The sequence below is a fragment of the Eschscholzia californica genome, unplaced genomic scaffold, assembly GCF_041429995.1.
Source record: "Eschscholzia californica isolate CP2 unplaced genomic scaffold, dmEscCali1.0.p SCAF_3, whole genome shotgun sequence".
Lineage (NCBI taxonomy): Eukaryota > Viridiplantae > Streptophyta > Magnoliopsida > Ranunculales > Papaveraceae > Eschscholzia > Eschscholzia californica.
In genome coordinates this window covers 38,943,487-38,970,004 of record NW_028238420.1, presented here as the reverse complement: position 1 = coordinate 38,970,004, position 26,518 = coordinate 38,943,487, and the positions used below count along the sequence as shown (strand labels likewise).

General features: G+C 36.7%; 2 protein-coding genes across 2 annotated transcripts; both read right to left on the bottom strand.

The window, feature by feature from the left end:
* Positions 1 to 4,836: 4,836 nt before the first annotated feature.
* Positions 4,837 to 9,854, bottom strand: LOC147550142 (double-stranded RNA-binding protein 2-like). Its single transcript, XM_086670694.1, has 3 exons — positions 9,173 to 9,854; positions 6,392 to 6,611; positions 4,837 to 5,955 (listed from the first exon to the last, which is right to left on the bottom strand). The coding sequence occupies exons 1-3, from the start codon at positions 9,416 to 9,418 to the stop codon at positions 5,054 to 5,056; spliced, it is 1,368 nt and encodes a 455-aa protein (XP_086526820.1). The 5' UTR covers positions 9,419 to 9,854; the 3' UTR covers positions 4,837 to 5,053.
* A 10,686-nt stretch (positions 9,855 to 20,540) lies between these two features.
* Positions 20,541 to 21,454, bottom strand: LOC147550141 (protein S40-4-like). The gene has a single exon (XM_086671713.1). The coding sequence runs from the start codon at positions 21,363 to 21,365 to the stop codon at positions 20,844 to 20,846; it is 522 nt and encodes a 173-aa protein (XP_086527839.1). The 5' UTR covers positions 21,366 to 21,454; the 3' UTR covers positions 20,541 to 20,843.
* Between the last annotated feature and the right edge of the window lie 5,064 nt (positions 21,455 to 26,518).

Below are 26,518 nucleotides of genomic sequence, written 5' to 3'. Positions count from 1 at the left end.
TTACTATCGATTTAAGATCGAAAAGAGAAATTATATTCCTTCTGTGTTTTCTGATTTATTACTTTAAATCAACACACTTATCAGAATGTCTTTGATTAAGAAATCATATGAACTAAAAAGAAAAAGAAAACTCAGAGGATAAAAAGAAGAATATTTTTTATCGAGGCGAGGTATTCCTCTTTCCTTAAGACAATTGACGCGATGTATAGTACCACACAGTTACCGGAATTTGTCTCCTAAGATACAACGATTAACCTTTCGATTGAATGGTATTTCGAATCCGAAAGCAGTCAAACTTGAAAGTATACTAACATATGGCTTAATGCAAATAGACCGAACTTCTTTCTTAGGAAACTCCTTGAAAACTAGCTAAATATTCTTCTTAAATACTCTAATGTGATCTTCTAACAATGTTTGATGCTTTGAAAAAAAAAAACAGATTGAATTTTGGAGTTCATTTGGGTCCTATAAATAGGATTCAAATACACACAGTCATTAGGGGCGCGTCAGTTGGGTTAGGGACGCATCTGTTGAGAAAGCAAAGTGACGGTTCACTTAATTTGCAACAGATCATGTCGGCTGCGATTTGGGATCTACCTGAATCGCACCCAACACGAGGGTTAGATGGCCGTTAGATTGAGGTTCGCAAGATGTTCCACCCCATTCCCGACAGGGCTTAGCGCGAGCTGTTGGATGAACGCGGACTCAACACGCGCCTTTAGATCTGAACGTGCTCTCTTTGCGCAAATGACCCTCAAACCAACATTTCTTTATTGTTGTTTGGTCCCTAACTTAACAAATTTTCGTCCAAACTTCAGACTTGAACACCTCATTCATCCGAAATCGGATTTGCGTGATTTTTGGCTCTAAGCTTAAGAGTTCGACGAGACGAACACAATGGCATGCTCCGTTTCTGAGTTTGACGATTTGAACCGATCTGAAATATGCTCCGATTCCAACAGTGGGAAAAAAAAGAACTTTCATTCAAAATTTTGTATCCCGAAATATTTTCTTGTTTCTCCAAAACATCGACGTTATTTTTTTGACATTTTTTGTTCAACTGTCTGGTGTAAAATGCTTATCTGAAATGCATTGTGTATGGTACGATCAACTCAATATTTTTGTCAATGTTATGAATATCGATAATTTGCTACAAATAAAATAATTTTAAGGGACGAATTCTCTTTGATGTTATAGAGATTGAAATATAAAGGACCACTCAGTTTATAACTCCTTCATTTTATTGGTAAGAATGTTTGCTCTGAATTCATATTCACTGTGATCACCACCACCACCAAGTACTACCATCTCCCTCTTTGGGCGAGGACTTTACTGAAAATAAATTCTTTTGTTTTGTCACAGGCGAAGAGATTATCCTCACCTTGGGATTTTGGCTCGGAAACCCAAAACCCGCCCATGACTGCCCGAGTCCGAAGGGTCTGTGACCGTCCGATGCCCGAATCGATCCGTACCCGCCCGGCCGAAAGAGTTTAAGCGAACGAGCGCAGGCATAGGTCCTTATCCAGTGATCCGACCGAGTCTGCCTGGTTATATAGACTGCCCGAGTCCGAAGGATCTATGATTGATTTCAAGCCTTTAGATCAGGGTTAGCAACAACTGTTAGATTTCGAGAGTAAAAATATATAACCTTAGAAATCACTTTTCTTAATCTTGTCTTCGCCTCTCTACTTCTCTAGTCCCTTTCTCCTCCAAAATCTCAATATCTCATCAGTAACCCTAGAACCCACAATACATCGATCGCAATCCATGAGAAGAAGAATAGAACTGCTCGTAACCCATGAGAAATCTCAATGATGATCTTTTAATTTTATATTCATGTACTTCTTGGAATTGTAAAGTGGAAGTTTAAAAGCTGTATTTAGCTACTAAACAGTTTTTATTTTAAATAAAATTTCTTTTATTTGTTTATTAGTGACCGGCACCCGACCGACGATACCCGGTTTGTCCGACTATCAAAACAGTCACAGACGGACACTTCGTTGGAGAAAAATCTGAAATGTCCACCTGTTTTGTCTGGATGTCCGAATGGACGCTTAGGACTTGTGCCTGTTCCGCCAGGACCGGTTGAGTTAGTGTTTGTTTTTCGCTCGTCCGGACCGATTCCCACCCCTATCCTCACTTATTAATATATATGGTGCAATTGTGAAAGCACATCTATTAACGAATATCATATCACAGGCTGAAATAGTTTAGGGCGTTCGGACATAGACTCATCTGTTTAAATTTCAATGCATATTATGAACTCAAATAGACCCTCCAAATTACCACAATTATTGATGAACAATAGTGTTATTTAGTGTACCACCTTTTGGTGCAGCCATTTTACACCTCTTAGATTGGTGAGACAGTAGAATCAAATCTTAGCCCATGATTTTCTCATGTAATTAAGTATAAAATAAAAGTAGGTAGGATGATCTTAAGATTTTTTTTTCTTTTTTTATATTCTCTACCATTGTTGTTATAATGATACATCAATACGATGTCATCAGTACGATAATTACCGAGTCGAATTCTTACAGAAACAGATTTAAAGTACAAATAAACTACATGACATAAAGTCCATCTAATTACTTTAGGGTTATTTTTCAAATGACCCCCAACTTTGTGACCAGCTTCCTGTTTGGCCCCCTACTTTAGCAAAAATACCTATATGGCCCCCTTTTTCAGTTATCTTTAATTTTCCGTACTCTCTCTCCTCCATCGTCTTTACCGCCAGAGGTCGTCGACCGGCCAAATTTCCGGCAAGCGACCTTCAATTTTTTTTATTCTCTATCTTCTTTCTTTTTAAAGATTTTTTTTATTTCCTCTCTCTCTTTAAACTCCGGCGATGTCTGTTCATCACGAACATACCCTGATCTGGTCTGTTCGTGATGAACTGACCAAGGTCTGTCGAACAAACCTTCAATGATAACAGACCTTCGGCGAAGGGAAACCCCTTTCGTCGGAGTTTAGAGAGAGAAAGAGAGAGGAAATAAATAATTTTCTTTTTTTTAGAGAGAGAATAACAAAAAAATTGGAAGGTCGCCGACCGGAAATTTGGCTGGCCGGCGACCCCTGTCGGTGAAGACGATGATGTGGCGTGGTCAATGATGTGACATAGAGAGGAAATGAGATGGAGGAGAGAGAGTAACGAAAAGCTAAAGATAACCGAAAAAGGGAGTCATATGAGTATTTTTGCTAAAGTAGGAGGCCAGGAAGCTGGTCACAAAGTTGGGGGTCATTTGAGATATAACCCTTACTTTATTTACACCGTAAGAGTATTATGACGGTGGTTGTAATGTTCCTCTAAGAAATGATTCAGACGGATATTTAATGACTAAAAACAATTTCATTTCTTGTATAAGAAAAAAACTAAACATGACACTTAAATAGAAAGGAAATAGTAAGTGCATAAATGATTTTTGACGACGGATAAAAAACCGTCTAAATTAAAGTCAAACTTTGAAAAGCTTTTAAGGAAAAATGAGCCATCAAGAATTTTGTCAAGGATATCTTTTGTTTTTTAAGAAATCAACTACGATCTACGTTAGTCGTTACAAGGCATTGATACATCATTAAGATGTAATTAACACGATAACCGCCTAAGTTAAACTAATAATTAAAGAGACTTAAAGCCCGACAAGAAAGAACCTAAAGCCCGACAATATCTACTTCAGTGCCTACATTACATGAGATAAATCTTGGTGATAAACTACTTTCACCGAGACTCGATCCCAGACCTCATTGAGTTAAGAGGGATGTCCTACCGCTACACCAAAGAGTGATGGACAAAATTTTGTCATTGCAACACTCAAATAAATGAAAATTAGAAATACTTGGAGGTTGTTACCGAAAAATAACTATAATCCTTACTGTAACAAAACGTGTCTCGAACACTTCAATTATCTAGATAAATGAAATACACTACATTGCGAGGGTTTAGATATAAAGAATTAATTAATATCCACCTAAAGTTCAATGCTCATAGTGGAACCTAAGTGGGCATGGTGCTTCTCATCTCCAACAAATATTACCTTTTTTTTTTATATGTGGTTAGGATAAGAAAGCCAAAAATAAAATAAGTTTGATCACTTGTGATATAGCTCAATTATTTTTCTTGTGGGGGCAACTTCTTTTGTAAATAAAAAATGTTCTTGATTCCTTCTAAAAGTTGAAATTTTTATTGTTCTAATAAATTAAGATAAAGAAAATTAGATCAATTCATGTATGGTTTATAAAGTAGGATTACAACTACTATCTATATAATATTTGTACTTTCTTTTTCAAAAGAAAATCTATTTATATTAATGTTAATTATTGGTAGAATCTTCTTTGAAATGAGAATGGGTCGATAAAGAAAGAGAATTAATAAGATTATGTTTATTCACACCTTTCATAATAGAATAATCCTAGGAGGCCAAAGGAAGAAAATATTGTTATCAAGTAAGATAATCTAATGGATGGGAGAAAGAATTTAGATCACTCCTTTTATATAGTTATTAAGTCTAAAAGTTAATTAGATACAATCACCTCTATGTCGAATCCATTTGTCTACCGGGCTATGAAGATCTTTTGGGATTTCAATTTTAATCAAGACCCATAGTTACGAAGAAAGAATAAAATTATTGAAGACAAATTGAATCTCTGTTGTGAATCTCTTTAGTGTTGATACCTAGTAGCTATTAGGTGGTCTCTTAGTCTTGGAGCATTCACCAACAAAACCATGTACAAAATGTACAAATGCATAGACCATATCTATAACTTTTGGAACATAGAGATCGTTTCATTGACACAATTACACACTAATTCTTTCACAGGAAGATATGAGATTTAAGATGAACTAAAAAAAGATAAAAGACATTAATGGCAATGGAAATGAGTTACAGATTATCATATGTATGAGTAATGCCTAGCAAATAACATATATTTCTAGAGTTTTGGTACAGGTTGCTATATCTGCTATCTAAATCTTCAATATGGAAGGGAGGAAAAGAGAAAAGTTACACAAGACTGAACATTTCCTTGAGGATGCTTGTATTCTTTTCTGCTAAAATCAAATTTTGAGCTTTTTTAAGTCCTCTACTGTTGAAGATTCTTGCAGGTCATCTTCGCTAATCTTCCGACTCTCTTCCACCCCGGCCGGCGACGTTGCTGGAGAAGGAGAAACAGATGGTTCCTCTGTCTGAACTGATGACTTTGCTGCTAGGGGAAAAACAGTCAGTTCCTCCATCTCCTCAGGTAACTTTGCTGGTTGGGCAACTGGGAAAACTGGTGGTTTCTCACTCTTAAGTAGTGACTCTGCCGGTGTTGTAAGAACTGAGAGAACTGGTGGTTTCTCACTCGTAAGTAGTAACTCTGCCGGTGGTGTAGGAACTGAAAGCACTGATGGTTGTTCCACTACCCGAACAGGTGAAGCAGAAAACACTGGCACAGCCTGCCTGATACAAACTGGGGAAGAAATATGAACAGGCACAGGCATTGGTCCCATTAATGGAGGACGGCGGGGAGGTTGAGGAAGCTGAGGTGAAGTAAACACTGGTATTGCTGTTCTTATTGTCACCTGCGGAGCTACTCCATGATACGGTGACCTTAAATGTCTCATGGGGATATAAGGAGCGGAACCCATTGTCGGAAACTTCTGAGGCTGGACTCTATGAGTTTCAGTTGGTTGGCTCCTTGAACTTGAGGTGCTCTCATTAGTACATGTTGTCTCAGGTCTATTTCTTTGAGATGATTTGGGGCGTATTAAGGGGAGTATTTTGGAGGTTGTCACAGGGAGAGGCTGTGAACCTGAAGGTCTCTGCGTTTGCATTGGGAATTTTTTAGGGAATTGTGAGGGAGCATGCACCAGTTTTTCCTTTAGAAGGTAATTCAGTAATGCCCGAGCTACAGTTATCTGTTCCTGTTCATCATTGTTCTCTGTCTCAGATGATGACTGCGAAGATTGCTTTGCCACTGTCCAGAAAAAAAGTTTGAGGGAAGTAAGTTCCAATTTCTACCAACACCCTCTGAAAAGACACCATGATTATAATGCAATCGTGATTTAACAATCTGAGTTGTGCCTTGACTTGTCCAAGTTGCCTTGACTTGTCCAAGTTGCCGGCTCTGGTTAATTTTAGGTCAGTATGAGTTAAACATAAAATAAGTTTGAACCAGACTTAGTACTGTGCATAAGACTCAGACAAGGCAGACCCAGATTTCAGACAAGTGAAGCCGCAAGCAAGTCATTTCGCAGAACAGAAAGTAAAATACCACCTATCTGGGGCTCTAACCAGATCACGCTACCTCTGTACTGAGGGAATATAAATTTGAGCATTTTACATACTCATCTTTATACAATAACCTTCAAAAACGAACTCTGTGGTGAGTTTTGCTAGAAGTTGCAACTTACATTGTTTTAGAGAGGACCAAGCTGCCATGGCTGCATTTTTCTCTGCTTGTTTCTTGTTTTTGGCTGGTTCACCTGTGAATATGATTCCAGCTAGCTCAACCGTGCCGGTAAAAACGGGCAAGTGTCCAAGACCTGAACGGAAGGTTGTATATAACGGTAGAGGAGCTCCAACTCTCTGTGCAATTTCTTGCAAGAGATTTTTGTAGACGCCTGTCTCATCCTGTTTATTAAATAGGACAACTATATTAGAGGAACAAATCTTGTTGCAGCTTGCAACTATATGCTGAATAAAGGGGTGAATGATAAAATTCATACTAATGCTAGTCTACTAAAAAGAGCTATAATATTTAATGATGTATCTTCTTAGGATATTCACTGTTTTAATGGGTCTCTCTTCTTCTTCGTTTCCAGGAGTAAAACATAGTTGATAGCTCATACCCGAATAAATAGATCAAAATGAACTTTCCTGAAAATCAGTGCTTTCTGTTTATTACTCTATGTTATTAAAGTGACCAACTACTCTTTATAGTCCTTCACAAATCGTCGGTCACCTTATGACATTTTGTCTGACTCGACTAATTGCTGTAATCAGCTAACTAGCTGTCTAGCTAAACCCCTTAGTAGGAGCTGAGCATTAAAATCTTTACCAAACCAATCATAACAAAAATTACCTTATTTAGACAAAATTTTAATGAGAAATGTACATGAATTGGGAGCAGCTAACAATTTCTTTTTGTCAAGTAGTTAGGGCTAGCCGTAGTCCTGGTTAGGTGACTAGCCACTGACTCTAATATTAACTACTTAAGATATGAATCAACTAACACACCCAACAAGTTACTAACACTACCTAAAAGAACCTCTAGTGGGATACTCAAACTCTAAAACTTAAAGTGTCACTTCGAATTCTTAGAGGTTTTCTTCAAACACATTTTCCAATTGGACACTCTACTAGACACTTCATGATGATGTGGGGGTATTTATTATAGAGACCCTAAAGAGGTAAGAGCATCTCCAATGAGACACTCTAAGAAAAACTCTAAAAGTCCTAGTTGTCAAGTGTGGATTAAGATTCTCTTTCCTAAATGTCAAAATAGGCAACTGTATATTTTTTTTTTATCTCCAATTGACATCTCTAAAATACATCTATTTAATACACATGCCACTCTTAAATTCAATAGGGAAAAAGTAGTTTAAAAACAAGAGTTTCTATTGGTTTAAAGTTTTAGAGTCTGATTAGGTGACACTTAGAAACCTCAAGAAGACACTCTAATTTTAGAGTGTCTTTATTGAGATTCACTATGATAAATGCATCCACATCATAATAGAGTGTCCCGTTGGAGTAAGTCTTTTAACAAAAACTATCAAAATCCTAAGTGGCACTCTAAATTTTAGAGTTTGAGAGCACCTCCAATGGAACACTCGAACTCTAACACTTAGAGTGCCACTTAGGATTTTTAGAGATTTTGTTAGAAAATCTTCTCCAATGGGACACTCTATTTGACACTCCATGATGACGTGGGAGCATTTAGCACAGAGACACTCCATGATGACGTGGGAGCATTTAGCATAGAGACACTCAAGAGACACACTCTAAAACTAGAGTGTCTCCTTGAGACTCTCTAGGTGTCACTCTAAAATTTAAACCAATAAATTTTTTTTCTTTTTAACTACTTTTTCCCTATCTAATTTAAAAGTGACATGTGTATCAAGCAGAGAGATTTTAGAGATCTCCATTGGAGACCAAAAATATCTAGAGTGTCTCTATGTTGGCACTTAGGAAAGAGAATCTTCATTTGACACTTAACACCTAAACTTTAGAGTTTTTGTTAGAGTGCCCCATTGGAGATGCTCTAAAAATTAGCATTTTCTTGAGTTTCTCTACGTGTCACCTCATCAACTTCAAAATTTAAACCAATCGAAAACTTTCTTTTTTAACTACTTTTTCCTATTAAATTTATAAGTGACATGTGTATCATATAGAGTTACAGAGATCTCCATTGTAAACATAAAGAATTTAGAGTATCTCTATTTTGCGACTTAGGAAAGAGAATCTTAACTAACATTTCACAACTATAATTTTTAGGTTTTTGTCTTGAGTCTCACATTGGAGATGCTCTAATATAGTGTAAGTAGTGAAACTCACTTTAGTTGATAGGTAACATTTATGTTTCTCCACTGGAGAGACCAGAGTTCGGATGTCATCATTTCTAAAAAAACGAACTATGGATTACTCATAATTGTCGATATTGTCAATGACTAACCACGGATCCTTCAACATCACAAGGTAGTGGCATCTTCACCTATAACCTAGGATATAGGTGCTGCCTAAGCAAGGTGAGACTAAGTGTCGTCTTCTAACACGTGCTACTCCCCTATGAGTTCCCTTACATATCCTACTACCTCTCCCACAAGCTTAACCAGCAATGCTCCAAATGCTGAAGTTCATGTTGTTCATTGAAAATCTCAGAGTACCATACAGTATTTGGGCGTTTGCCCTTGTCCTTCAACCGTGGATAGTCTCTCGCTAATCAACCCACTCGAAAACGAAGAAGAGCTACACAAACTCTGCTAAAATTAGTAATGTCTAGAGGTGTACGATTAGCCATATACTTACCTTAGTCGCAAATTAGCAGCATCATTGTCAATTTTTTCACAGGTTTCTTTCTATATATATAAATGTCATGCATAATCACTAAAAATTGAAGAAGGGTAGCACAAATGTCACATAATGGAAACCCTAACTGCAAAATTTTGAAGTGAAAGCTAAAAATCAGGACTCACCAGGATCCTTGCAGCTAGAGAATGTGAAGGACCTTTATTAGATAGAGAACTTAGAGCAACCTCAGCAGCTGAGTGCTCAGCTTGCCTCAAAGTCGTACAGAAATTAGGGCTTTCAAAGGTCTCCCCATTAAAATTAACAGTAGCCTTAAATCTAGGAGCATGATCAGGACCTTCCCTTATACATGAATATGATGGAAGGTTAAAGCAGCTTCTCTGTGCCAGCTCTTGTAGCTGGTTCTTGTACATCTTTCCCTCTCTCTCTCTCTCTACAAACACCTCTCAAAACAATAATAGATCTACAGAAAACCAAATAATCAAAACTAAAAACAATTTAATGGGTGGTGGGTAGGATCTAAAAGTGGTTTTACTAGCTATAAATGGAAGACAAATTGAAACTTTAAATGGATTGGTTTGGGGAAATGGTTTTTCCTTGGTGGAATTAAAGAGAGAATTTAGGGTTTACAAAGATCAATTAAGGCTGTCGTTGGAAAAGTGTAATGAAAAGAGACCATTTTCAGTGGGTGGTGGTGGTGTGGTTGAATAATGACAGTAAAAGTTGAATTGCATTTTTGTTCTTCTCTACTTAATTTGGTTTTTTCATCTTTTAGTGTTTTGTATTAAATAAGTCTTATTTTTGGTAGTTCAACGCTGACTGAAAAATCAACTCTTCTAGTGGAAGTGTGCTAGATTTCCTGTTTCTTTTTTTTTTTTTTTTTTAAGCCAAGGGAACCATTTCCATTAATAAGTGACAAAATCACATTGTTTACCTGGATGATATATCATTCTTATTCTCTCTTATGAAAACTTCATGAGAGTTACATACCTTTAAATGCAAAGTGCCTCATGAAGAGAAAGAAATGGGACTAGACACAGACTCAATAAAATGACCCTAAAGGTCGAGAATGAGAAGACCCTAAAGGTCGTGAATGAGAAGACCCTAAAGATCGCGAATGAAAAGACCCTAAAGGTCGACAAAAAGTAATACTAATACAAATACTAAAATAACTACTGTAGTCTTCACCGGAAAGTCGTCTCCGTCACCGGAAAAACAGTTTTCATCATCGGAAAACCGTCTTCATCGTCGGAGAACCGCCCCATCACCGGAGAACCACCACCACAGGGGAACTGAACTTGGCCTCGTTTTCTCTTCTAATGCAGCAGTTTGATTGATGTAGACGCAGCGGAGTAATTAAAGAACAATTAAATAAACTAAGAATAATTAAAGAAAACGATAAACTAAACTTAAAATCTTAATAACTTCAATTGATTTTCTCTTCAAGGTGAATAATAACATAGACTAGATCCACTTTTATAAGATAATAAACCTTCCTAGATAGACTCAAACTAGGATTCCTAAAATAATAAACTACTCAAACATAGAAACTTTAAAATAAAGAAATATCAAATTATAGTAACTTCTTTTCTACTAAATAAACTACTATTATGACTTAATAGGGTGTGGGCACGCGTGGACGTGGGCCCACAGGCCTATGCGCCTGCATCAGCACCCTGTTCCCCAGAAGGTTCGTCCCGAACCTTTTCGATGAAGAAAACAATTTGACGCAACCGCATACGATGAATTTCGCCATACCGATCCTTAATTCCCATTTTTCACGAAAGGTCCTGAAAATTCGAAGAAGACAAAAATGGACCAAATCACCGACTATAATCTGAATCATATATTGCCAAGATACTTGCAAAAGCAACATCATCATATAAAGGTCCAACAGATTGCGACATCGTCCGTCGTCTTTTAATTTGACGAAAGAAACCACATATACCACCTTTTTTGTTCTTGGAAAAACAAAGAATGACGTCCCTCCATCCGAAACGCATAAGACGGAGTTGTAAAAAACAACTTTAGATATTTTCCCACGTTCATCTTCGTGAAGCTTATAAACCAAAACTTCATCACAAATTGTCAAGTTTGGAACCACCTTAGCCAGTATATCACAAAAATTCAATTTTGTAGTAGAAGTATTTTGTGAAGCAAGAACCGGTGTCCTATTAACTTCTTCCTTGAATGGAAAGAATCGAGTAGGTGAAACCCCATCAAGGGACATTGTATCGAAGACGTGATCGGTATATTCCAATAGGTTCCATGAAGACAACCTAAAAGTTGTAATAAGTTCATGATAATGAGGAGGTAACACCAATGACGACACAATTTGATGTGGAAGAATTTTGTGATTCGAAACAACTAATTCTTCTCTCGAAATTATATACGGATCAAATAAATTGCCGGAGCTTGTGTTATTTAATTGGACCTCTTCTTCTTTATTTGTCTCAACGAATTTCTCTTCATCCCTCATTGAAAAACTAGTATTTATTTTATGAAGAAAATTTCTTTCAACAGTATCGACCATGGAGGTTGAAGGGTTTATGTATGTTAGTGGGAAAACCGGTGAGAGTGGTGATGTAGGGTTAATGTGAATCGGGATTGGGGTAGTGTTAGGTTGTCCAAGTAGGGAATTTGAAGTTGGTGTTGTGGTTGGAAGTGGTAATGATGCTTGAATGGAAGTAGTAGAAGAAGGAGTAGTGGTAAAAGAGGGAGACTTACATATGCCTTCGAGTTGTTTAGATAGCTTCATGATCGAATCATTGACTTGATCGAATTTTTCCATAGTTTCCTTCTTGTGATTTTCGAAAGCTTCTTCAAATTTTGTAACCGATGATAACTTTTTATTGATGTTGTCCCATTCGGAGGCAAAAGTTGGTGTCTTCTCTTTGATTGTTGGAGTAGGAACAGTGTTATGCTCGAGTGGGTGGTGGTAGGTTGAAACGTTGGGTTCTGTTTGCTGGGTACGTGTGAAGGGTTGGGTTTCTAGTGGACGGTTGTGGGTTTCGATGTGTTCTCGTGTGGGTGTTGATTGATGGGTTGTGGTGTGTGGGTAATAGGGTATAGTTTCTGTTTGGGATTGTAGTTGGGTAACAGTGAAATCGGGTAGGCGGGTATAGGTTATGTTGGTGCTTTCGGTTGGTCGGGTATGGTAAGTTGGGTGGTGGAAACGGTTGTCATGGTAGGTGAACGGGAGGCTGGTGTGCATGGATGGGGTATGGGTAGGTTCCATGGGGCGTGTGTAATCAGTAGGTTGGGTTCTGGTGTGGATATCGAAGGTTGGATGTGTAGGTTGCTGTTTGATGTGGGAGGTGGCTGATGTTTCTATGATGAACGGGGAAGTGGCTGAATATGGAGTGGTGGTGTATGGTTGTGTTCGTCCAGTGTATGATGGTTGTGGTGTTACGGGGCAAGGGTTTGTGATGGTATGTCCGAAAAGTGGTGTTGTGTTTGTATCGAAGGGGGAACTTAGAACGGGTAAACCAGATTGAGTGTGTAGGGTGGTTTGGTGTGTGACTGGCGGATAAGAGTACGGAGGTGGTGGTGGTTGTTCGATATAAGAAGATGAAGAAGGATAATACGAATAAGAAGACTTACATGGTTTGTTTCCGGGTTCCCAAACATATGAACATGTCGAATGCTTTTTTGGGTTATGATGATTTTCTTCTATCTTTATTTTGTTTTCGTAGTTGTGTTTTGAATAGTCCCATTCATATTCAAAATCATCCATACTCGACTCATCGAAGGTTTCTTCCTCATAGTGTGAAAACTTATCTTCTTGTCGATCATTGAAACAATTATCTTGGTAAGATAAATCATCTTCCTCGTAATTCAATCTTTCTTCAAACAAACTTTCATCACCATAAGATGAAGAATCCATTGATATTAGAACTAACCTTCATGATAATAATACTAAAAAAAAAATCCAGAATTTTGATGGCTCTGAATACCACTTGATGTAGACGCAGCGGAGTAATTAAAGAACAATTAAATAAACTAAGAATAATTAAAGAAAACGATAAACTAAACTTAAAATCTTAATAACTTCAATTGATTTTCTCTTCAAGGTGAATAATAACATAGACTAGATCCCCTTTTATAAGATAATAAACCTTCCTAGATAGACTCAAACTAGGATTCCTAAAATAATAAACTACTCAAACATAGAAACTTTAAAATAAAGAAATATCAAATTATAGTAACTTCTTTTCTACTAAATAAACTACTATTATGACTTAATAGGGTGTGGGCACGCGTGGACGTGGGCCCACACGCCTATGCGCCTGCATCATTGATCCAATTGTACACCCAATTTGGATTTTCCAAAACAAAGATAGTAGTCATCCATATAGTTATACAAATCAAACAAAGTTAGGTCTAAAATTTCTAAAGGAGAGTCATCAACCCCATCTTTCATCTTTTCTTCATTGTTCTTCTTCTTCTTCCAATTAGACATATTCTAATTGGGTTCATCCCTGGATTTCTCCAATTGAGGGAGAAAATTTCTGGTTAATATGTCGAACTGTTCCTGGGTAATACTATCTTTTTTTCTTTTTCTCCCATGTTTCTGCCTATCAAATCCAACTGTTGAAGTCTCCTTAGTTCATAAAATTGGGCTATGAATTCTTCGGCTTTCGCATCATCACCACCATAAAAATATTCATCTCCTTCAATCACAAAATCACAATTATTGTGTTTATCTTCGCTTCGATCTAGTTCTTGAAGGTTTTGAGCGACATTCCAATTATTAGGGTTTACCAAATCCTAGAGAAAATCGGAGGGGAATGGTGGACGTAATGCAATATTTTCCAGATTCTCTTATTTTAGATCTAATAAGATAATGCAATCTAACAAAGAGGAAGATCCGGAAGAGGAATCCCTCCTCCGGAAAACAACAAAGATCTTGCTAGATTTCCTGTTAGGACTACCTTTTATAAAAATTTAAAGGCGCCTCCCACAAAATATTAAAGGTTCCTTTTTTCTGACATGTTCATCCTAAATTTGTACTAGGGAAGAGCTTTTAACCATTCTCTACACTTTTCATGTGTTTGATTTAGGGGTGGCAAGTAGAGCCTTGGGCGGGAACCCATTCTGAAATGTTGGGTCCGTCCTGGGAACCCGAAACACAACTCAAGCTGTCGAGCATACTGAAGTCTGATAAAAGCTACAAGAAACAGGATTCGAGTCAGCTCTGCAATTTGAACCATAGACGAGAGGTTTGCAAAAATATGCTCCACACTTTGATCGCTGCTTTGCCTGAAAGAAATGGCAGCTACGCGGAAAGCCAGATGTCTCTAATTATTTGTTTGTCATATCTAGAGATATGATCATATGTAGGGGTGAAACAGGTCCATGTGGACTGGATTTTTGACATATTTGAGCGGGTACTTAATATAATGGTTTGATTTTTATATGTAACAAATCAGAGCAAAAGTTCGTACGGATAAAATAGACCACCTATTTAGAAACTGGTCTTTCGATTCAGTTTTCGGCTTTAACCTAATTTAAACTTTATTTAACCAAATATTAACAATGAAAAGACTATTTTGAGACTATGTGCCCAAAAGATCAAATGGATATGATCCAACAGTGACAACAATTTGTGTTATTTCCCTTCACTCAATAGTGTATCGAAACTAGATTAAGAACAAGAGCAATGGACTTCAATAAAACATGATGTCTACTACGTTGATTATTCAAAAAAAAATCAATTGGAATGACTTAAAAAATTTAAGCATTTCAGTATGCCAGTAGTATATTGATTATATATTAATTACTTTCTGTTTATCAGACCTAAAGACCAATTCAATCAAAAAATGACTGACCATTCTAAATCGGAGTTTTTTAGTCCGGTCTGGTTAGGTTTTCACCGGTCTTTCGATCTTCGCAGTCTTTAGTTTCGCCCTTTATCATATCTACTATGAGTAAAAGGTTTTATTAATGGTTTTGCCATGTGGCCTCCAATAAGTCGGGACTCGCCACCGCCATGTAAGTTTATATAAACAACATAGACTTGCCCTTGAAAGGGATTTGATCGTTACCATTTAATTATTATAGACTTTTAACCAACAACACTTTACTGACTTGAGCGCCAGAGTTTCTTTCCATGTTCCCTCCCCCCAACTTCGTCACCCACGGTAAGTAAGAACAGTAACTCGAAGTAACATGGGCGATAATCAAGACGATTTTCAGGAAGCTACTTTTTCACGTCATCAATATTCACAATCTATCTAGAAAAGAACCCATAAGCAAGGATATTTTTTCTCTCTCTTGGTCTCATGTGTTTGGGAATAAGTTTCCCAAACCAGATGAGAGAGAGAGAGATGTAGGGATTTACACCCTTCTACTAGTGTTTATAGCGGAAATATGACATCTAATGTCTACACTAGTATTCCCAGGATCACATGCAAAACTAGTAATTAATCTAATGGAGATAGTAGATTACCTTAATCGCTTTTCCCTCGAACTAGTTGAATTGATTGAAGAAGACCAAGAGCTTCAAGTGTAGCTCCTCTACTTGGGACACGAGCAATCAATTTGATCTCCCACCTTGTTGTATAGCTAGCACACCAATGGTGGTTGGAAAAGAAGAACACCTTCTTCTTTGACTAGATTGATAGTAATGGGAATTAGCTCACTTTCTCCTCTCTACTTGATGTGGTAGAGTAAGAAAGCTTAGAGAGAAATTCCACACCTTATTCTCTGCGCTAAGAGTGTTTATATAGAACCCTAATAAGAATCCACCTCCTTTTAGGTTTCCTAAAACACCCTTTAGAATAAGATTTAGGGAAATAGTCGAAAATAGCAACTATTGGTATTTTCTCAATTCCCTAAGGAGGAGGTGCCCAAACACCACGAAAATTGGCAGATATAATGTTTATTATATCAGCAACTAACCCTCCAAAATTCAGCCCAATCCGAGTCCTAGAAGTACCCGAACCGGTCTAGGCCCAAAACCCTGTTTTTGGCCTTTTGTACTATCTTTGCCTAATTCCTTTTTAGGCCTATGAGATATGTTTATGGGACACTCCCATGATTATATCTCACTCCCACTAGTCATATCCTAGATCAATTTGTCACTCTTATGTGTAACCCGTTGTAGGATCCGATCGAAGTTAGCCGCGAATTACTTCGTAATTCGACGATCGTAGTTGGTCTCTAGCTACAACTCTACGATCCCTAAATCAATCGGACTTGATGATCTTCCACATCAATTGTCCTATCCGACAATTTTTTCGCATTGTCACCTTGGTCGAAGGACATCTCCTTCAACTCCTTCAGACTCCCACTTGGACTTAGAACAAGTGCAATGCCTCGATTCCCGTGTCAATTTAGTATCCCATCTGGTACGTCACGTCATTCAGACTTTCTTGATATCCGAGTACAACTGTAAAAGACAAACGATTAACTTTAATCCGTTTGAGCGCGGCCACGCATTTTCAGTTGCTACTCATCAAGTGGCCTTGAGACACTTTGTACCTAATGTGATTAGGGTGACACAATCCATTCTTGCGCTCCCACTTAACTTCATGTCTATCCTGTCCTTCCCAGTATCCGTCTTTATAACCTCCTTTTACGGCGCGGCGTTTAACGGAACCAAAGTCGGGCATTCCTTACATAAGATGAGTGGAGCACTCATGTTTTGAGGAATCTCTCCAATTGTCTTTATGAGAAGTATTGACGTTCATCACGAGTGATGTACTTCTCATTTGAGGGTTATCCAGTGTATAAACCTTTTACACACCCACGTAGTCGAATAGAGTATACTATTCATATAGCCCATGAAACTGCGCTATCCCATCGACTCCCGTGCTAGTCTTCGTGAGTCATTGTTGTCCATGCAATGACATGGACCAGGGATTTTTTGATAATAATTATTCCAAGTTCACTTAATAGGGTCTCATTCATCAGATCACGTATCTGACAAACCTATTCGGAACGTTTTATTATCGATGGACTGTCGTTTAAACACTAAACCAAGTTTAGACGACTGGTGAAATAATTCTTATTATTTCTGATAACGAGAGTTGTAAATCTGAGCCTCTTCCGTAAAACTCCTTTTACCCACTCAGTTTTACTTGTCGAGGTTTAAAATTATACCTCATGCCTTAGACTGTGTATGAATCTCATACTATGTCTAAGGTGACAGTTTAGTTTGACCACCTTGGTAGTCGGTTTTAAACTTTGCTTATTATCAATTAATTTGAAGATTACTATCTTCAACCTTGATAATATCTAGTAATCTTTACTAGGGTTAAGGCCTTTAATTCTTTGTGTAGTATTTGCAACAGTTCCTGGCTTAAAACACTTTTAGCCTACTTTCCTTCCATGTCTGGAAGTTTGCTACGATGACATGTTCAACTTTGTACTACTTCATCCTTTAGCCTTCTAGGATGTACTAAGTAGTGTTTCGGTTTTCCAATCCGAATTCGGATGTTTAAATGCTAATCATGTCCAACATGATTGACTTTATGTTTTCGAACATAAATGTCTCTCTCATGCGTGCTAGCTCATCGGTGTCTTTTAGACTCCGAGTTTTGCAACGCCCTCTGTCATGAGTTTTTGGGTCGAAATTCTTTTAGACTTTCCGAGTCTTAGATTTTCTGTTTCGGATCTCAAGCATCTCAGCGTACTGAGTCTCTCTAATCCTATCATCCTTTTGATCTATGCTTATAGATCTTCAGATGCCCAAAATGGCATTTTATCCTTTTGTGTGTGGTCCTTTATTGAGTCAGTTCGTTACTGTTATACAACACCTTATGTCGTACTCAATCTTTTGTATGTACTCTGCATACGGACCCGGAAGGTTTGTTTACTCCCACTTACCTTCTTGAAACTCGTGATTCAAGATTTTCTTCATTTTCCAGGAATCTAAAAGGTGCAACCCTAAAGTGCAACCCTAACCCACAGTAATCTTAAGGTGGGAGGGAGAAAGATGAAAGTAGAAAAGAAAAGGGAGAACAATATTCAAACCTCAAACATTAACATAGATGTATAAAACAAACTGGGAGGGCATAGTTGTTGTAAGGCCCCATATCACACAAGATCTCTTCACAATTTGTGCTTAATTTGAGTTTCTACCGTGATTGTACGGAAGGACTTTATCTCCTCCTGATAAAGATGAAAAGAAAAGAACAAAAAGATTGTCAAACTTCAAATCAAAATTGCAATGAGCGTGCACACCGCCTTTACTTCATTTATAATGCCTGCACCGCAGTGCCCACCCTCCCACAACACAAGTCTGATGGTTGATATACAAAGACATACTAATATACTATAAAACATATAGAGAGATTTTGACATTGACCTCCACTTTCATATCAATACTAGGATTACGCTCCGTTTTTTTTAACTTTTGATTTACACCCCCAATATTGTAAATGTCGTTAAAGTCTTGTTAAGTGGTGCTTGTGCCATATGCACATGTGGTGTATGGCGGAAATACCCTCTTTAATTCAAATTTCCTCTTCTTTTTAGCTGCAAAACCTAATTACTCCGTTGTTCCCAAAACTCAAATAAAATATTTCCATTTTTTCTTTAGATCATCTTGCTTCTTTGTTCATCTTCATGTCTTCTCTGTCTAGGGTTGTCTTCATCTCTTTCTCTCATGGTAGGCACATTGAAGAGTATTTGTCTGTCATCTTTTATTTTATTATTTGTCTCCCATGTTTCCTATTCTCTCTACAAATAAACTTAGAAAAATTTACCCCAATGTCTTCCATTCTAAACAGAAAAGTTGAAGCCACCACCACTTTATCAGTGAGGCTTTTATTGCAGGATTCTTCTTCCAATCAAATAATTATGCTTTAGGAGATTTAAATTTTAATATGACTGAAGCAAAATTGTTATCCGATATGGATTTAATGGTTGTCGTCGTCTTCGCTTCACTGCTTGTGGTATTCCATTTTTAAGAATTAAAGAATAGTAAGCGGCCACGACATAATGGAACAACCCAAACTATTGTTGCTAGAACTCGACAACTTCAACTCTCAAAACCCTATTGGAACGAAACTTCTGCACTTCCATTTGCTCATCCGATTTCTCAAATTAAAATTCAAGTAAAAGATGATGAATTTGGTTCTCAAGTAACTAGAACTATTTCAATTTCCGCTCAACAAACTAGAAACATAGAATTAATTAGTGGTGGTCACCAATAATTGTCCATCGGGTAAACCCCCAAAACTAGATTCATCTCTTAGATTTTAATTGGATAATGAGAGGATTTTCAGACAAGAACATGTTGGGAAGGTATTTGTCATTGCCATTTTAGAAGATCATCACTTGATTTATATAGTGAGTGGAGGTTTTATTGTAGTTCTAGAAATAGAGTTTGAATATGGAGAGAAGTTTGAAAATTAGGATTTCGGGAGATGAAGATGAATTTAAAAAGGGGGGTATTTTCGTCATACATTGTATGTGCAACTAGCACGAGCGCCACTTCACAGAACTTTAACGGCATTTTCACAGTTGGGGGTGTAAATCGAAAATTTTAGAAAAACGGGAGTGAAGTCTTAGTATTGCTATTGAAGTGGGGGTCATTGTCAAAATCTCCCAAACATATATGAGAAAAGAAAGTAGTAAGTAATACAGAGAATATAGGATATACTAAATTAGAAAAGCACATAGGAGATGATGCCAATGCCAACCGTTAAGCACCAAAAGCATTTTTGAGTTCATTTTATTCCTGCTCTTCTTTACAGTTCACCACTCCAAAAAGCTAAAAGATGTCGACATGGACCACTCTATCTTTCTAACCCTAACAAACCCTCACAATATCATATTGTTTGGAGATAGAGTTTCACTCAATAATCATGTAGTTTCAAATAGTAATGCTTTAGTCTCACCTCTAAGGCCACTCATTCCGAAATGAGGAGATCTCAAGGTTGATCACGTAAAATGCAAATCGAGGATCTATTGAACTTTTTTTAATAGAGGATTCATTGAACTTGAGTATAAATAAAATATAACTAGATTAGTTGAACTTTAGACGCATTACAATCGTTTTTAAAGACAAATACATATTTGGCATTTAAGCCTCAAATATGACAGATATATATATATTAATGTGCGAGTCCAAAGGAGGCGAGTCATGTGAACTTGTTAATCTTTTATATTTCTAATGGATTTATAAATATATTAATTTACTCACACTAAGGCTAATGGATTTATAAATCAATATGAACCTGTCAGTCGCGTGGCTTTGAGGTGCTATAATTGTGACTTGTACGATTGAAATTTGTTAATAATTTCATAGTTTTATATATCTAACCCAACATAGTTTATATCACAAGTAAGGTTGGGCAAAATTCTCGGGCCGAAGATGTTACAAAGTTAGATTTAATCCAAACCTAAAGATGAATCAAATGTCAAACAAGAGGGGCGAAACACATCAAAGGGGCGAAATCCATCAGAGAGACAGGAGAATTGACTAAAAAATATAGATAATTTATTCGGTATACAGCTAGAGTAGGCTTTAACTTGTAGTCTAATATTACTCTATCAAACAACAAAACTTGCAAGCAAAAAAGGTTACAAAAGAAAACTTACATTAATCAATTAAAACACAACTACATTAAAAAAAAATTCAGAACTTTAAATATACCTTCTATCATGATTCAAGATCACCACATAATCTCAAACAAATGAAACATTTAAAATACAAATTATGGGTAAGTTAGATTTAGAACAATTAATGATTCACTAGGTTCATTACCAGTAAACATAGATTAAAAATGTAAAACAAAACCTAATATCACTAGTATTAATTAAAAAACTAGTATTAGATTTTAGATGAGCTCTTACTTTTTCTCTCTCTCTCTCTAAAACTATTTGTTAATCTTGAAACCCAATTTTCTCCCAAATGGCATCTCTAACTCTACTCAAATCCCTACCTTTTAAAGTCCTTCCAACTCCTTCATGAACTGAGAAAGAAGAAACTCTGTTTTTCTCAAATTGTTTTGCGAAGAATTCACAAGGAGGAATTCTTTTCTGATGATCTTCATCATCATCAGATTGATCATCATCATCATCGTTATTCTCTCTCCTCTGATTAGATCCATATTCTTGTCTAAGAATCCTTGACCAATTGGGTACGTTAATCGGCAATGATGATGATGTATTTCCACCTGGTAAATCGTTATTAGGAACGATTTTAGATGATGATTTTTTCGAAAATCTTGAACTTCGAATTGGTTTTTTGAATTGAAGATCTGTTGTTGTTGATGATGAATGATTTGAATTCCAATTTTCGGATTCGTCAAATTCGAACATAGTGTCTGAAGTAAATTGATTTTCTTTCTCTAGGGTTATGAAATGGTGTGTGGTTTTAGTGAAGTAGTTCTTCTTGCCGGCCATTGAAGGAGAAAGTTTGAAATCAAATGGAGTAACTTTTGTTTTCTCTCTCTAAAAATTTCTTGTGTTTTCTGAATATGATTGATTGATTTGGGTTTTTGCTCTACTTTTATAGAGACAGAAACGGATAAGGTTCACTCAAGTCTCTCTTTCATTTCGAGTATTTATAATTACCATAAAACCCAACCGATTATTGAAAAATGACACCTGTTATCTCTTTTGTCTTCTTCGCCTAACTTTATGATGGATTTAAACATCTTTTGTTTCCACTCTATAAAAGTAAAAAAAAAATCTTCATTCCTCACATAGTATTGAAGTCGTGGGCTTCTCGAGTGTTAAATTTTTTTTTGGTATGGTAGCTACGCGCGAGTCTATACCCCATTAAATTTATCTCAATGTTTATAAATTGTAGATTTCACTTCGAGTGAAATGGAGCGTAGGACATAGATATTACGGAGTGAATGTCGAATCACTGCACTCTCCTCCTCCCCCCCCCCCCCCTTCCACATTCTATCTTTATTTGTCATGGCAATGGTCTTTTCACTGGAATGTCACCAATTATTTTGGGGATATCCCCCAACTTCTATTTTGGGGATATCCCCCAACCAAGAAGTTGATTTGATTATGAGGAGGGATTTCTCTTTCGCGGAAACATGTAGAAGGAGAGAGAAGAGGGGAAATATAGTGAGAAAAAAAAGAGAAAAATGATAATTATGGTAGTGAGAGAGTGGCAATCGTAGAATGATTACCTCGGAGGGCAATTGTTGAAGGAGGTAAGATCAGATGAAAGATATTAAATGTCGTCAATAATGGTAGTTTATCAACAGCCTTTAACAACGTCGAGAAAAAATGGTGGTAGGGTTTGAGAGAAACAAAGATTTGGACAAAATTTCTATCTAAAATTTTGTACTCCCGAAAGCTCCGATGTTTCTCCAAAACGGTTGTTGTATTAGTTTTACATAGACTGTTGAAATAACGAAAGTTCGTTTGTACTTGATATTGGCTCCAAAGCCATTTCATATCATGAACATATTATATCGTGAATTGAATAAGCTCGATAACTACGTTGAGTCTTAAAGATTATACAGAGACCTTTCAAGTCATCCTATGAAACCAAAGATCTATTTATTCCTAAATCAATTTTTATTGATAATCAAATTCAATAAATTATCCAATACACAAAAGTTCAACAAATTATATACTACCTAACCACTAATCGAGGTGGTGGTCTAAAATTCTTGGGTTAAGTAGAAGAAAACAGGATAAGGGTAGTTTCGTCATTTACGAATAATCCAAACATTCCTTACTTTCATGGGTTGTCGCGAAGCATGGTCTGCGTTTCCTCCTGGTTGGCTGGTTCTAGGAAGGAGGAAAAGTGGTCCCTTTTAGGCGATCGAGATGATGCCATCTGTACACGTAGTCTAAATTATACACGTGTCGTAATCTCGTGCACGTATCACTAATCAAAGGGTGCAAGATGGTGATCGAGATTAAGCCAGCTGTTCACCTACGTCTCATTGTCACACGTGTCTACATTCTGTGCACGTAATCAAGGGGGCATCATGGCACGTGCAGTTGGGTCAGTCTCTTCCTCATTGGCGGACAATATTTTAACCTTTACCTCGTATAAGAAATTAATATGCCCATGTGGCACACATATTACCGTTAGATTAATTATGATGTTTAATTAATGAACTCTCAAGTTAATTAGAAAAATCTAAATTAATTTAGTTTTTGGTAATTGTAAATAAATTGTTTATAATTAAGATATGGTAGTGATTATGTGAATTAGTTCGTGTGTGCAGTGACAAGTTAATAGACTAAAATATCACAGAATGTCAAAGATAAGTTCTAAAGTAGGAGCCTTTCAAAATCGAAATCCATTTTCCACAATTGATTAGGGTGGAGTGTGAAGTTAAAAGTAGTATTAATTTGGAAAGATCAATCCAAACTTATCCAATAATTTTACCTTATCTTCTTACTCATGTACAAGTAGATGTAACTGCTATTCATCAAACTGTTATGAGTAAAAACTTGTAAAAAAGAATTTGAAGTGAAGGGTCCTACTAATATTTGTCATATTTCTCATAATCTAATTGGTATTGTAACAGATAACATTATGGATAAATTCCACAATATAAAATTTTGATATATGTTATGATCCATGAAACCAAAATGGAATGGATGAACTTCCGGATAATTAATTGGTTTTTGCGGTGAGTCCGTGCAAGGTCCATATCTCGCTTGGCCACGTGTTGTCCTATGTATTTGAGTATGGTCATAAAAATTAATAAGTTATAGACTTATAGGCCTAAAATCAATTCATCAATCATCCATTCTATGCTATGTGTCCTAAAGAAAAATATAGTTTGATGAATTTCCATGTAGGATGTCTTGTCGTTTGTTGTTAAGTTCTCCATTTTTTCTTGTCAATTGGAGATTTTTTTTCCATCCACGTCCCATCGACGCATCAGATTTCTCTTAATTAACGTTTTTACAGAACAAAAAATAAATTTAAACAACTTAAAATGAATGACCTCTAGCGTTCTCAAATGCCTCCCGGCAAAAATACTTACAATCCAATTTAAATTACACTCAATTTAACTTCATTTAATTGTTAAAACAAATCATCTCCAATTAAATATTTTCAGTAATTTTGTTAAATTAGATTCCAAAATAAATGGTGATGTGTGTTTCAATTCATTCACATCACAATTGCAAACGTGGCAAAAAAAGAATCTCCTTTTTTTTTTTTACCGCGGGCAATTCCGAGGTGTTGACATAAACTCCAGAAAGCCCTGGAGGTCCCAGGTTCGAATTCCAGAGAAGGTGGAATCTTTGGTTATTCATATTGGGATTATTAGGGTGTAAATAATGTTGCTGGGCTTTAGACCATGTTCTAGTTGGGCTATAGGCCCGGTCCTGTTATTGTTTGAGTGAGCGGTTATCGAGCTTATCACATCTATGATGTATCAAGTGCCAATGTAACGACATACGTAGATCGTAGTCGGCTTCCAAAAAAAAAAACACAAAAAAATATAAATTTCTCTTTCCATTTCTTTTATTTTCTTTATCTTCTCAAATTTACCACTTTGATCCACGTCTAAGGGCGGGATTTTGACTCGGAAACCCGGAACCCGCCCACGAACGTCCGACTCCGAAGGGTCTGTGACTGTCCGATGCTCGAATCGGTCCGTACCCGCCCAGTCGAAAGAACTTAAGCGGACGGACGCGGACATAAGTCCTTACCCCGGTGATCCGACTGAGTCAATCTGCCCGACCGGACCCGTTTATACCCGTTCGTTTATCCTACATGTTTTACCCGCCCGCCTATATAATTGATTTTAAGCCTTTAGATTTGTAGGATTAGCTACAACCGTCAGATTTAAAGAGTAAAAATATATATAACCATAGAAATCACTTTTCTTAATCTTGTCTTCGCCTCTCTAGTTCTCTAGTCTTTCTCTCCTCCAAAATCTCAATATTTCATCAATAACCTAAGAATCCACATCGATCGTAATCCATGAGAAGAAGAATACAACCTCTCGTAATCCATGAGAAATCTCAATGATTATCTTTTAATTTTGTATTCATTTACTTTTTGGAATTGTAAATTGGAAGTTTAGAAAGTTGTATTTAGCTACTAAACCGTTTTAATTTCGAATAAAAGTTTCTTTATTTGCTCATTAGTGACTGGTGCCCGATCGATCGATACCCGGTTTGTCCGACTATCAAATCGGTCACGGACGAACACATTGTTGGAGAAAAATCTGAAATATCCGCCCGTTTTGTCCGGATGTCTGAATGGACACTTAGGGCTTGTGCCCGTTCAGCCCTGACAGGTTGAGTTAGTGTCTGTTTCCCCACGTCCGAACCGATTCCCTTCTCTATTCACGTCCAAAACCTAAAATCATAATGGGGACAGAATATCAACATTACTTCAGAGATCTTAAGAAGTATGGGCGAAAAACTCTTACAAAAAGTATTTAAACGGTTTAACTACTAAAAGTGTTCAAACGGTTGTTACTAATCTGTAAATCACATTCCAACTAAATCTCTAAATTGAAATGGACAACTTGACTTATTTTTCTCATGCCCGACTTACCTGTTTTATTATACTAGATTGGAATATTCTACATGAGTATTTTGATTTCTCAATATATCGTAATTTAAATTTGGGAGTTCTCCTAATGAAAACATTGTAGTTTATTTGGTATTTAAATCGTAAGATATGACCTTCAAATCTTAGAAGGAATTCGCAATCACTCGTACAACAACAAAGTTACTACTCGTTGAACTATAAGCACTGTACTTTTTTTTTTTTTTTTTTCGAAAATTGACTACGATGTACGATAGTCGTTACAAGACATTGATGCATCAAAGATGTGATAAGCATGATAATCGCCAAATTTTAACAAGAACACTCCTAAAGGCCAGCTAAACTATGGCTAAAGCCGAACTAACTATGGTCTAAAGCCGAACTAACTATGGCCTAAAAGTTCAACTACATTGTTTATACCCTAATAACCCAAATTCAACAACCCCAAGAATTCCACCTCCTCTGGGATCAAACCCGGGACCTCCAAGGGTATTTGGAGTTTATGTCAACACTTCAAACCACTTCAAATGTAATCAATAATAACTGGAAAGTTTGTGACATTGTAAATTTGTAATGGAAGCCCAACATTTGTGCAACTTAATCCCTTCTTTGTTTTAGAATGATTTAAATGCACTCACCATTTTTCTTATATATACTAACATCAAATATATCTTTTTTTGTTCAAATTAAAAGAGATGCTAGTATAGATAACAAAATTGTGTTTCAACAAAAAAAAAAAAAAAAAAGATAACAAAACGGTGGTGCATTTAACCTCCCCAAAATATTTCTTGGGAGTCCTATAGTGTCTTTTACAGTACTTCCTATCAAAGCACCATCTGGCCTCTGGTGTCTTTCATATGGGCCATATGGGAATGTAAGTGATTGTCCCACTTCAATAAACCAAGCCCAGAAGTCACCGAAACGAACCAATTGTGGATTTGAACTTGAAAGTTTGAGCACTAGGGTTTTACAGAATGGGCCACGGCCCACCGGAGTGCCTACCCAATTGAACTTTCTCCGTAAGAAGTTTCATGGGTTAATATCGTCCATTGAAACA